At 44.4% G+C, this 14424-nt stretch overlaps 1 protein-coding gene across 1 annotated transcript; it reads left to right on the top strand.

Annotated features, from left to right (window-relative positions):
- The first annotated feature begins 265 nt into the window (after positions 1-265).
- On the top strand, positions 266-2965 carry ccl32b.3 (chemokine (C-C motif) ligand 32b, duplicate 3). The gene is made up of 4 exons (XM_076291345.1): positions 266-526; positions 1035-1140; positions 1321-1438; positions 2094-2965. Exons 2-4 carry the CDS (start codon positions 1068-1070, stop codon positions 2335-2337), a joined length of 435 nt encoding a protein of 144 aa, XP_076147460.1. The 5' UTR covers positions 266-526; positions 1035-1067; the 3' UTR covers positions 2338-2965.
- Positions 2966-14424: the final 11459 nt, after the last annotated feature.

Raw genomic sequence — 14424 nt, 5'->3', positions numbered from 1 at the left:
GACGGCCCAAATATTGCTGTTTTCATGAATACAAAAGTTGGGTGACCCTCCCTCCTAGAATAAAAAAAATGGGTGACCCTCCCCTCAACAAAGAATAAAAAGGCATGACCCTCCCCTATTTTCCTCCGGTGGTCCATTCCATAAATACCGAACGGTATGTTTACATATCAAAAGTGCTTAATGATTGGGCGTGGAGGGTGCAGTTTCCTCCAGGAGAAAACAAAAGATTACTATGGAGTGACCTGAGTGAACTGATGTTGTGCAAGTGGAAAGCACCCGAGATTTTATATCCCAGGCAGGGATATAAAAGGTGATGTGGTGATCCACCGTCAATTACGGGGTTGTTGTGAGCACAAATTGCCTCAGACAATCTGGTAAGACCATTCCGAGCTAATATTGAAACAATGAAGCCTTCTTCACTCCTTCTGCAATTGAGAAGTTAACCAATGAGCCTTAAAGTTTACTGATTATTGAATACTGAATGCGTGACACTTGTGGACGCAACTGACTGAATGGATCACTGATGGTATGGGAATTTTAAACTTATCTCTCGGACACAGAACATTTTGAAGAGTTGGTTTATTGTTATGGATCAGTAAGACTTTTGGTATTATGCTTGCTGGTGGGTGCACAACTATATTTGTTTATAATTATACAGAACTTTGTGATGGAAAACTTCATTGTTGCGTCCCAGTAAAGCAGGTTGAGCCATGTTATCCTCATATCTATAATTTTGAACTCCTTTGCATATCACCTAGCCATGTTGTGATGTTCACCCACCTCATTTATGAGGGGACATTTGAGTAAAATCTCTATTGGGGCTGTTTAAAATGGTCATTGCAGGAAAGGACACAGGGTGGTCATGACCACTGATTGGTAAGATCAGCTTGTCTAAGAAATTCCACTTTTACATTGACACCCCCCACCTCAACCCCACCCCTACACATCTCTGTCTTTCTGTGAGGTAGGGGGTGAGAATGCTTGTGGGCTAATGGAAAGTCCTGTCGCTTACAAAAACCACTGCTGTCTTTCAGAGGTGAGTCAGTACTCTAAACTCACACGAGGGGATGACAGACAAGATGAACATCTTCGCTTTCTCCGTTTGCTGCCTTATCTCGATATGTCTCATCTTACCAGCTGGTAAGAATCAAGCTCCAAGAAAATTCATTATATAATATAAATGTAGTTCTGAAATATATAAACATAAAATATACTACTGTATTTATATAATATGTATAAAGTGTAATACTAATATTTTGCTTAGATTGTAATATATATGTTGTTAATGAAATTTCTGTTGTAAATGTTTTTGTCTGGCAGTGAGCAGCCCAGCCACAAACTGTTGCCTCGCTCTGTCTTCGGTGCGACTGAAGCCCAGTAATGTGAAAACCTACCATATTCAGCAACAGGGAGGAATCTGCCCCATAAATGCAGTGGTGTGAGTATAATCTTTCATTACAGACAAAACCTTTATAGGTTGACAGGCAAACGCTTTTGATGTCATGTTACTGATTGCAAAGTGGCAAAGCTTTTGCACACTTTGGGGATAGGTGCGTCGGAGAAGACCATGTGTCATGAATCTTTTTTGAGTTTTAGAAGAGATCACTCACAATGTCCATTCCGCATGCAAACATGTACAGTATTTGAATAAAACACAACGTTTCGGTCTCAGACCTTCATCAGGTAAATTTAACCGAAACGTTGTGTCAGGTAAATTTCATCAGGTGCATGTGGAATGTACAGTGTGCGGGATCTTTTCTAAAACCACTGATGTTACTGATTGCAACAGAGCTACAGAAGACACAATGCATATGCTCTTTAAGCAAAATGAACACGTGTAGATAACAGATAAAATAATGTGAAAAAAGCCCTGACAAGGAGATGGACTTGGCTTTCTTCTTCTTGGTGGTCTTTTGCTATTTTTTCTTTCATGCTTCTATGTCTTCGTAGAAGAAAACGAGTCTAAAGAGATTTTTCTAAGCTGTAGATCTTTTTACATTTATTAATGACAATATGTAACAATGACTGCAATCTTATTAACATAAACATTGTCTCGCAGAAGTCTGACCAGTCCTCCTTTCTTCTCCATGCAGATTAGTGACAAAGAAGAGCAAGCGTATTTGTGCTGACCCCGACCGCCAGTGGGTGAAGGACGCCATGAGGATAGTGAATGAGAAGAAGGAGGCAGCAAAGTCAGGGGCGAATACAGAGTCCAGCAACACTCAGCAGCCTGGGGGCAACGGCCCCCCAAAGAGACCGAGAAAGGGGAAAGGAAGGGGACGGGGAAAGGGGAAAAAGCACGGGGGTCGGAGGGCACGGAAGCAGCAGGCCCAATAGCCCAACTGACCACACAAATGGACACATACTCTGTCTCTGTCTTGCCTTCAGACCTTCAATATATATGGACATTCTTCATGTACAAAATTACTCTGAAAAGCTAAATGTGTTTATGATATTAATCTGGTGTTTGTGGATTTCTGTCAATTTTGTGGTTTCTCAAATCTCCTACAGTTGAACTGATGCAGCAATTGAGTTCCTGCATGACACCAGTTTTTATCTTACAATAACTTGTCATACACAGTAGTGTTTGAAGATGTGTGCTGCTTGTGTACCCTCATTTTATATTTTATAGTCTCTGTTTATATATCTATGATATAAGGTAGCCGTGGCCTACTGGTTAGCGCTTCAGACTTGTAACCGGAGGGTTGCCGGTTCGAACCCCGACCAGTAGGCACGGCTGACGTGCCCTTGAGCAAGGCACCTAACCTCTCACTGCTCCCCGGGTGCTGCTGTTGATGCAGGCAGCTCACTGGCCCGGGATCACTGTGTGCTGAGTGTATATATATTGTATAGGAACATATCAAATAAATGCTCATCTTCTTGTTGTGTAATCGTAATGTGTATGTGGTTTCAGTCACTGATCATGTATTTGTTTATATACCATTAATAAAGATATTTTTCTATATATTACTGAAATAATCTACTCATGTCTCTTCAGTACAGCAGGCAATTTACATTGAACTATTTGGGTATAGTGTAGCGTTTAGTTAAGTGCATAGCACGATCAAGGTCACTGAAAACCACAGCGTGCAGTTGTCCTTTCATAGACAACCATTTTTGTCATCACTTCAGTGGAGGCCTCATTTGCAAACCAGTAAACCAACCACTTTGCTATGACCTATATTGAGATAAGGGATGGCCTGAGAAATTGGTTATTATCCCCTTTTGTTTAATTTTGTTTCATGATGTAAATTGTCAACAAAATACTGACTTCTTTAAAAAAAATCAGCTTGGTACTTCTACAAAGGACCCACCAGGGGGAAATATACTACCACAAACTGATTGGAATGTCTGTTGCTGTGAGTGTCTACCCCAAAATGTATGACTTTTAAAGTTAGGATGAATGAGCTTACATAGCCAAAGACTAAATAAAGTATGAATTATTATGACATGGCCTACAGAGGTGTTTTCAATTCAATTCAATTTCATTCCACAGTCTTGAACTGTCCTTTAGCACATGTGTCAATGGGCCAAACTAGGGTAAACATGGCTCATTTCGTCATTTGTACCTTTCCTATTTAAAAGGATTTAGAAAACAGTAAAGAAGAAAATTATTCTAAATAGTTCTAAATACTATTAGAGAGGTGACAGTTGAAGACTTGGTGGGGTAGCGGAAGCTTTTGTTTTTCCACTGCTCATTCGGCTCACAGAGAGCCCACCTCTTTTTCACAGAAAGACCCCTTACACTACAGGAAATCACCTTGCTGTGGGTTTTGTGGTGAATGAGGTCTCACTTTGTATATGTGTTCATGTGAGCTATTTGCATGTGTGTGTCTGTTTGTGTTGTTTTGAGTAGTTGTGTGTTTGTGCATGACTGTTTGTGCAAATAGGTGTATCCACTTATTGCTTGCAATGATACCTAAAATGTAAACACTGTCTTTCATGTGAGTATGTGAGTACGACATGTTTGTGGTTGCATGCTTACTATGTTGTGTATATCAGTGTATGTGTGTGTGTGTGTGTGTGTGTGTGTGTGTGTGTGTGTGTGTGTGTGTGTGTGTATCTATATGTATGTGTGTATCTATCTATCTATCTATCTATCTATCTATCTATCTATCTGTGAGTGTGTGTGCGTCTGTGTGTGTGTGTGTGTGTGTGTGTGTGTGTGTGTGTGTGTGTGTGTGTCACCAATGTGCTAGTGAGATGGAAAGAGGGTGGGAGAGGGGAATGTGTGAAAGGGTGGGAATGGGAACTGTGTGTGTAGGTGCAGTGTCTGTGGAGCAGGGAGCGCAGTGAAATGAAACACCTGCTGCTGGTGTCTGGTCTCATCATCACCTGTGTAATGCTCTGAGAATCACACACCTGCTCCCTCACGCTCAAGCAGAAGCACACACGCACACACACACACACACACACACACACACACACACACACACACCCTTACATGTACACTACAGACACACACACACATGCCTCCTCACACAGACCGAGGCATACACATTAACACGCGCGCGCACACACACACACACACACTAACACACACACACACACACACACACACACACACACACACACACACAAAACTGGCACATGCACACAAGCATATGTGTGTGCAGAAGCTATTTACTCATGCAAACTATGCACACACATTAGTTTTTTTTTCAACTGCTTACTCTAAATCTTTGCTTGTCACACAATTTTCTAAACATGTCTTTCAAACAACATAACCCCGCACCAAATCTGCAAAACCGTACACTAATTTTCAGTGTTTGACTCAGTTTTTTAATATCCTAAAACACATTTTGCAAAGCACCACACACAGTTTTCTACCTAATGCACAAACATCTAACAGGAAGTATGGTAACTTGATTTCGTTTTTCAGACACAACCTGTCACCGAACACAAATTCGCCACTTATTTACACTCAGTCCTCATTACTTTACTGAACATCATCCGATCCTTTCCTAGGCCTATGAATAGATATACTCTATATATAGACTCTATGTATAGACCCTTTCAATCTGTTCCTAGATGATTTCCGGTTGAATGTTGAGAACCAATGCAGGTACTTTGAAATGAAAATGAATCGGACTTCAGCGCAATGTTCTACAAAAAGTCGACTTTATAAACTTGTCTTTTTTATTTTTGTTTGTCCCCATTACCATTAGCTCAATGTTGTTTCTGTGCCTCTGGAAATGCCTTAGGAACACACATGTTTGTTTCTGCAGTTGAATGGTCTATAGGTCTATGAATATATACACGTATACAGAAGAGCTTTAGGTTTTGAGCAACAGTGTGTACATGATGTATCCAAAATGTCATATTATGACATAGGTGTTGTTAGTCCAAATTGCAGTTAAATGCGTCAATAAGAAAACCTTTCAGACAACAGAATCGCTATTTAGAGCACCAGTTTTGTGTCTTTGTACTATATCAAAAGCAACCTTAACTTTCGTTGGCCTTTCGAATGTCTTACTTTCACTTTCACGTCATTCTGTCAGGATCTGGACTGGACTGATGAGCTTGTGCCACCCTGGTGGCCATTTTGTGTATTGTCCTGTGTTTGTTTTTGCCTGTTCCCCATGTGCTTTGTGTTACCTGCCTGTCACCTGTCTTTGTCTCCGCCCCATCTCCTTATTTGGTCTGTGCTTCCTGTCTTGTTTGTTTTCCCTCCATTTCTGCCTCCTCACCTGTTCCCTGTCTGTCTGTCTGTCTGTCAATTGTTTTGTCCGTAATTCTGCCTGTTAGAGTCTTGCACTTGGGTCCGCCTGCACAACCCTGACAGTACGATCCGACCACAAATGGACCCAGCGGACTCTGATTTCCCAATGGAGGTGCTAAGTCAAGTGGAGTACACTCTCAGCAGGCTCAACTCCGAGCTAGTGAAGTCCACTGACTTGGAGCGCCAGCATGCTATTTGTACCTTGATGGAAAGGACTATTTCCTCAAGGTCCTGGCTACAGAAGGTTCCAGGAGTGGCTACCCTAGCAGACCAGCTGTCAGGTCTGGGTAAGAGCCTTAAGTCCCTCCTTGTTCCTTCCAGTAATCTGGTTTTTGAGGCTGCTAGCCTCCTGCCTGACCCCGCCCCTGCATCCCATTGCCAGGGGTTTAGGGTGGGCCTGCTGCAACTTCAGCCAGCCACATCAAGTCCAAAACCCCAGCCCGATGAGTTCCCGTCCCCTGAACTCACACTCATAAAGGACCCTCAGGCTCCTTCCCGAAGGAGACGTGGTGCCAAGCATCATCCAACCCGGTCCTCTGACACCACGCCTCCTGTGCCCAGCCCAGAGACGCCTGCACCTGCGCCCAGCCCAGAGGCGCCAGCACCTGCGCCCAGCCCAGAGGCGCCAGCTCCTGTGCCTGCAGCCCAGTCTCCCAACGCCACGCCGGCAGCCCAGTCGCCCGACGCCACGCCGGCAGCCCAGCCTCTGCCTGTCTGTCCAGCCCCGCCTCTGCCCGAGCCGGATCCGCCTCTCTCTGACTTTCCGGTCCCGCCTCTGCCCGAGCCGGTCCTGCCTTCATCTGACTGTCCGGCCCAGACTCTGCCCGAGCCCCTCTCTGTCCCTGTCCCCGTCACTGTGCCTGTCTTTGTGCCAGTCACCATCCCCGTCACCGTGCCAGTCACCGTTCCCGTCACCGTGCCCGTCTCTGTCTCTGTCTGTGTCTCTGTCCCAGTCACCATCCTAGTTACCATCCCTGTCACCGTCCCTCTTACTGTCCCAGTCACTGTCCCTGTCACTGTCTTTGTTCCTGTCCCTTCCCCTGTGTCTGAGTCTGTCGTGTCTGAGTCTGTCGTCCTGCCCTTGTCTGCTTGTTCCTTGCCCAAGTCTGCACAGCCATCTATCCGTCCAGCCCGTGTCTGCCCCGATGGTTCCTGCTCTTTTCAGAGCATTTGTCCTGACCCTGCCTGCCAGTCCCTATCCGCCTGTTCCAAAACCATTTTGTGGAATGATGCATCATATGGAATTTGCAACGGTGTGACTCAAAAACAGTCTCTGGTGGCCTATAAGTGACATCACACTCTGTCTGCCACTCGTTGCTTGTCGCTGGTTATGCTTTGCATGTGTGGCATTCTGAGACGTTCTTTAATTCGGGACCATTATCGCTCGTTTCAATTTAGGACCTTGCAGTTGGATTTGTCGTTTGTTTATTCAAAGTCTAAAGACAGTCCAAAGTAACCTGGGCTATTCATAAGTGACATCACACTGTCTGCCACTCGTTGCTTGTCGCTGGTTATGCTTTGCATGTGTGGCATTCTGGGACGTTCTTTGATTCGGGACCATTTTCGCTCGTTTCAATTTAGGACCTTGCAGTTTGAATTGTCGTGTGCTTATTCAAAGTCTAAAGACAGTCCAAAGTAGCCTGGGCTATTCGAAGTGTCCGCTTATTGCACATAATTTTTTACGTCATTTTGAAGAGCCACTGCATAGCCTATAGCCTACCTGTGTGTGTTGGCATGTTGGCGTGTTGTTGCAAAATCTGTGGAGTTATCTTGCACTCGCTTAAGTTTTTACCCGTGTAACCTACACTGATCCAATTCTGCCAAAGCCCTGCTTCTATCCTCACTGGTAGCTTACAGTCCTACAGTGCTGTGTGGGAGGGGGAGTGGCTAGCGGCGAAAGCCAATGCGTGCTTCTTTTACCGATATTGGCTATTTAACGATATCTTTTGCATTTCTTATTCAAACAACGTAAAATTCGGCAGTGCACTTACTCATGCCCGTAGCAAGACACCTGCCAAGTTTGTTATCAGTCTGACAAACGGTCAGCGAGATATGCGTGCCACAGACACACACACACACACACACACACACACACACACACACAGACACACAGACGCTTCTTGCTTTATAGATAGATAGATAGATGTGTATTTCTACCCTCCTGTTTCTCTGTTCCTTGTCGGATCATCTCTCTGTTTTGGTCTAGTCAAAGTCCTCTGTATGTGTGTGTGTGTGTGTGTGTGTGTCTTTTTAAATGTTAAGTTCAACACTGACACATTCACTTAAACTTAGATTTGACCAATCTTCCATAGCCTACGTGCACAAGTAGTTTGAGTAGAACTACTGATCTTCATTATCTCCCTGCTTGTTGACATCTTATCATGCATGGTATTATTTCATGATCGCTAAACGTTTGATTCTTTTTAATGTTGTCATCAGTTAACTTCATTCAACTGTGCTTGTATAGCTCTGCTGTAAATTGCGGTAGGGGGCGGAGAAAGGCAGAGAAAGGCGCAGATTACACTATGAATTGAAAGTTTGATAAATATGACGTAAACTTGGGTCTGACAGCGTTCGCTATCTGTGGTTTGTCCATGGCGCTGATAACGCTACGTTCGCAAATGTACATACATCTGGCCCTGAGTTTGGAAAATGTGTGGTGTGTAAACAGTTGTAAAAAAATCCGTAATCTGTAGTAAATTTAACATTGATTCTAAAAGTCTGCTCTTTATCCATGAAAAGACGGTAATGTCATGAACACATATACACACACACTCTCTCTCTTTCTCTCTCTCTCTCTCTCACTCACTCACTCACTCACACACACACACACACACACACACACACACACACACAAACAGAAAGCAGTATCACAGATCAATACAGAGACCTTCTCACATACATCCAACATATTGCGGTGTGTTTTGAAAGTAGGTCCACAAACCACAGGCACACTGGTGTCTTTTAAATGGCCAGTCATCTCTTATCAGTATCTATGTCCAGGATTGGCCATACTAGGATGTGTGTACTTATGGGTGCAAGTGTGTGACACAGTGGTTTAGGTTTTAACTCACCTGTGGTGTATGCATATACAACAGAGAGCTGAATGGGTTGATACCTGCACCCACCCCCCATTTATAATGAATTCTTTGCTGTGTTTTCATTCATATATTCCTGTATAATAAAGCCTTGTCTTAGAAACAACATAAAAGACTGGCGTACTAATTCTACCATTCAAGAATCCATTGTGCTGCTTCATTCTGCTTGAGCAGATAGACACCATTACATAAATGGCCCACTCTCCTCCTCTAGTGGACAAAGTAAGCAAGCTTTGTACAATTAGATATGTTGGTTAGAATGCTGTGGTGTTGGCTTAAGCGATAATTGGCTGTTAATCTGTACACCGTGCACAGTTTCTGTAATGTTTGTAATGTGGTTATCAAAGTGGAGTTCCATGCAGAAGAGGTGGGTTCAAACCTGTGTAACAGAGATATGGCTGTGCCAAAAAGATCTGGGGTCTTTGGGGTGCCAAGAGGTTAAACGGGGTCATTCCCAAAGGAGAGCATTGTTTTTTTTAGTGAAAACCTTTTCGTTTGTGTGTGTGTGTGTGTGTGTGTGTGTGTGTAAGTGTGTTTGTGGGCATGTTTGCATGTGTTTGATCTCATATGTGTTCGCATATGTCTCTGTGTGTTTATGATAAAGCCTCCCTGTTTGCAGTGAGGATTTCCAGGATTGACCTGGCGTATGACCTGGATCTAACTCTGTTTGGTAACATGCCCCAGCAAATGTGTCGGTGTCAGCCGAGAGGCCCTGACCCTGGTGACCCCTCAGGGTCTTAAATGAGAGATAGAGTCCGGCTTCCGTCTGTGTTTATTCACATTAATGGCCAGTGAGAAAGCTAAGCCCAACGATTAACTCACACGCCACCTTATCACTGATGTCCATGAGGTTTTAGGCTGTGGACATATTGACCATTGTGACACTTTCAAAACAAGGCTGTCTACATGTCTTTCTACATGTTTTTTTGAGGTTTTTAAAAACAGAAGATGCTAATGTTTTTTTCTCAATTCTTCACCAGCTTACTTTAATGACAAGTACATGTCATCGCACCAAACAATAAACATGATTTATTTAAAACTTTTTTGTTTTACTTTCAAAAATGGCTATATTTCTAAAAGGAGATATTAAACATATTATGGTCAATATAAACATTGAACTCCGTCTCTTTCTGAAGATAGGAGTCAGTTCTAATTAGCTGAAAATTCCAATCCCCCACCCCCTTCTACTTCTACAGAATACGAGCAGGTTAAATGGATAGAATTGTGTTATCAGTACAACAAAAGCAGGCGCCGTCGGTAGCCTTACCCACGTTCTGCATACACACATTATATCTGATCTCAACGTATTGATTGAATTAGCCTCAGCAGCTGTTTGATAATGAGATTTAGAGTAATTTTGAAGGCTGGCTGGTGCCAGAACATTTGGGATTGATTTGTTTTGCTTCTTTTGCATGCCTCAGTAATGACAGAAACAATAGGGATTCTTTCAGGAAAGGCTGCTCAAAAACACACATACTCTCAGTACTTTCTCTCTCCCCCTCTCTTTCTCTCTCTCTGTCTCTCTTTCTCTCGCACTTACATCCACCCACATATCCACCCGTACACACAGGATAGGCATGGTACAATGCATTCAACCTTAAAAAAAGTAGCTTGAGTTTGTGAGTTCTTGCATTTAACAGAAATCAATTGATACTAAAAAAACATATATGCACACACACACAATCACATGACAGTCAAGAACACAAATACAAATATACAGAACTGTTCACCTACACACGTCACAACACACACACACACACACATACACACACCCACACACATACACACATTCCTCTCTAGAGCTTGCTGAGGGTTCAAACTTAAGGCAGACATGAATGAGAACGGTTCTGACAGCTCCCTTGCATGGCTGATGATGTTTTGTGTATTGGTCGTTATGCCTCCTTAAGTTCTTGTTTTGACTCTGCTAAGTGTGTTTGTGTGTCTTTGTGAGTGTGTACACCTAATACCAGGCAAATATATAGACATTTCAGAATAGAGAATAGATAGACATTTTAAAAAACCTTTAGTGTGCTATTCTTGTACAGTAAACGTCTGGCAATGACTACCTTCTGAGTGTATTGTGTGGACGTATGTCAGCTCACTCAGATCCAACTGACTAGTCTTACAGCCCCTTATCCACGGCCTGCTCCAGCAGTCAACACTAGTCGTTTGAGTTTCAGGTTTCAGCTCAGTTTTTTTGTTGTTGATGTTGGTCTGTACTGCCAAGAGTGTATCACTGATAAACAAATACAAAGGCAAAATGTCACAGCTGGCCCAGATGGAGGAGTTGCAAATGCAGGCTTAACCATTGCAGCGTAGGTCAGATATAGTATAGCCAATTAACCAAAGGTAGTGAGATCACCTCAGGCTCTTTCTGTCAGTCACTATTCCTATGTGACTTAACCTATCCTAACACATCCTGAGGGCTTGTGCTACAAAAGTGCAACCTGGTCGAATTACTTAAAGCAATACTTAAGTCTTTTCAACTAGTCCCATAAAACAAATTGTTTTTACGGAGCTGTTTACAGCTGTTTGCAAAGAAAGTCAGTTTTCTATTCTGCTGTCATAGCCCTTATTCAGCGCTGAGTGCCAGGGCTCTGTGTGCATGTCCTCACGTCAGGGCTGTCAACCCCGGGTGCACGTTGAACTTGGCCTCTGCTCTCCACTGGCTCAGTCACGTTTAGCTCATGGGCCTCTAAAGCTCCCCGGGATCACCGCGCTCAATTGGAGTGCAGAAAGGGAGCCATCTGGGCAGGGTTGACCCGACGCTCGGTGAGCTCTAAGCAGACTCGCGGAGCTGGCAGGGGCCCCTGGCAGTGACCCCGGGGCCCGGGGATCTGAATGGGAGCCTTGCCCCGTCTGCCCGGGGGCCGGGAGCTGACAGTGGGGCCCCCTCCGCCCCTCCGCTGACGGGCCCATTGTGCGGGGTGTCTCTTCCCACACTCCCTCTCACCTCTGGGAGGGAGGGGTCTGCCGGGGGCCAGCGATCAGCCAGCGGGGCAGCGCGGTTAGGCACAGAGGAGGAGAGGACGAGGACGACACAAAAGGGGGGTTGTCTTGTTTTTGTTTGGTTTGTGTGCGGAGTTTGTGAAAAGTGTCTGGAGTTAGGAGATGGTTAGAGAGAGAGAGAGAGAGAGAGAGAGAGAGAGAGAGAGAGAGAAAGAGAGAGAGGGGGGGTGTGGAGAAGGAAGAAAAAGGGGGGACTGGGCAGAGGCTCGGTGTGCTGAACGGGCGCTGCACTTTTTGGGGGTGATAACGAGGTTGTGAACATGTGCTAAGCTCGGTGCTCAGACCTGCCCCCACGTCTGATGCAGAGAATGAAAGTCAGGATAAACTGGTCTGGAACACAAATGAGGTCTGCTAACCAAACTATCCAGCACTGAGTCACTGAAACTATCAGGACTTGGCAGTGTGAGTGACAGTGAACTTGTGCGATAGACAGTAATATTTATACAATTGACAGGCCTTCAGCTGTCACAGTTTGGTCTTCCTCAACATCTAGGAATGTCAGAGAGTCTCCGTGTAGTCGGTGACACCATAGCAACGGGGCTCGGCTGAAGTGTGAGGGAAAGGAGAGGAGAGAACAAGGACAGAAAACAGGAACAGACCAGACAGGCACAGTTTGAATAAAGTATAAACAAACAATGGAGAGAGGGTGGAAGCAGCTGGAATGCAAAGTGGAAGAAACTGACAAGAAAGAAAGAGGAAAAGAGAGGGAGAGAGAGAGAGAAAGAGGAAGCTGTGAAATTCTGTTTGCTTTTCGGCTTCTTCTTCCCTCCCTCGAGGCTGTCATCAATGCCAGTGGATGAAAATCTGAACTTACTCACTTCACACTCACACACACATCCAAACTCAGCCACATCACTTCATGAATGCACTCCTTCCAGCCCTGAGCAAGCTCAGGTGTTCAGTCTGAAAGGAAAGAACTATTTCAAGTCAACTGATGGGTTGAATAGTGGGAGATGAGGCCTATGAGTCACGATGAATTCTCTCTCACGATGGACTTTTGAATGGAACAGTAGGATTTTCGGTTCTTCGTTCATATACTCCTCAGAGAACTTCCTCAGATCTCTCACACCGGAGGCAAAATGTTTTTTTGATTCACGGACAGCCTTGAAAGACAGTGTGATTCAAAAATCACCCTCTCTCCCTCCATTTCTACCACCACCTACAGCCTCCTCGCCATGGTAACAGATCTGAGATGGACAGCCAAAGGTGGCAGGTGACAGACACAGGCAGTTCACGGGAGGCACCAAATCGAAGCCGCTGGGACTGTTTAGTGACAAGCCAGCGTATCCTAGGGCAAAAGGCCCTCAGCAACTAGTTGCCAGACATAAATCATTCCATCAAGCACCTTGGACTAGCTCAGGAAGATAGAGATCTCCTTTTTTCTGTATAAATCAGATAAATCAGATAAAAGGTACTGCTTGCTATATGTACAGAGACAGTGTAGGACACTGACCATGAAGCTGAGAGGACTAGTGTGGAGGGAGTGACATTTCATAGCAGAATGACACAGTGTACTCTTTCAGCTTTCCTGACTCCACTCCCACCACACCCCCTTGTATGTTTTAGTCTTTCCCACTTAAGGCAGAATCTTCTGCTGTCAGCTTTGCTGGAGCAGAAAGAAAAAGGAGGTTAAAGAGCGCCTTTAAATATGCATCAACCTCAGCGATATCTGTGAAAAAGAACACACACACACACACACACACACCTACGGCATATGCAAAAACTCCACATGCATACTGCACATCCACAAATTCACAGAAATACATACACATACACAGACACAGACAAAGACAAAGAGACACACACACACACACACACACACGCACACGCACACACATCAAGTTGAGGTAGTGCTCTGTCTCTTTGTTTAAGTAAAGTGCATACTCCTTAACCTCCATGGAAATGAAGCCTGCTGTGGTTCATTAACTCTTCCACAAAGCTGCCACTACAGCAGACATGCTGACAAGTCACTCATTCTCTGTCTCTCCTCCACAGTATCTATCTCTCTGTCCTGCCTGTCACCCCCAGTGGGTTTGCAGTCATTTTAACATGTCAGATGGAGAGAGAGAAAGAGAGAGAGAGAGCATTGTACATTGTTTAAGTTTAAGCGGTAGTGTGCAGCGAAGCCCAGAATGATGCATGCATATTCTATGAACACCACAAGCGCAGAACCCTGCACACCTATGCACACCCACACGCACACACAGACACACACACGCGCGCGCACACACACACACACACACACACCTCCGGCCCCAGGCTGATTTTCTGTCAGACATTGTTTGGGGGGATTATGCAGTAGAGACATCTCATTCAGACTCCCAGCCTGTAGATATGAAGTACACATTGAATGGGAATATAGAATACATTTAATATATTTTAACGCTATATGTACATATATTTCAAATATTAATTGCTTCAATTTATGAATGAAATTGAACTTAGATTAATAGTTCAAGTTAACCAAGACGATCACTCTTACAACTTGGGAGCTGTAGCCTAATAGGCGACTTTCCTCTGGATTGAACTTCACTCCCTGTTACGGAAAGACTCCGCGAGGCAGCGAGAGTGACTTCAACCCAAACACACTCGTGG

The sequence above is a fragment of the Alosa pseudoharengus genome, unplaced genomic scaffold (assembly GCF_046254945.1).
Source record: "Alosa pseudoharengus isolate Yale_2024_CS ecotype anadromous, Long Island Sound unplaced genomic scaffold, YU_APseudo_1.1 YU_APseudo_1.1_scf_18, whole genome shotgun sequence".
Lineage (NCBI taxonomy): Eukaryota > Metazoa > Chordata > Actinopteri > Clupeiformes > Clupeidae > Alosa > Alosa pseudoharengus.
Note: the sequence above shows the minus strand (reverse complement) of the source record. Positions and strands in the feature narration are given on the sequence as shown.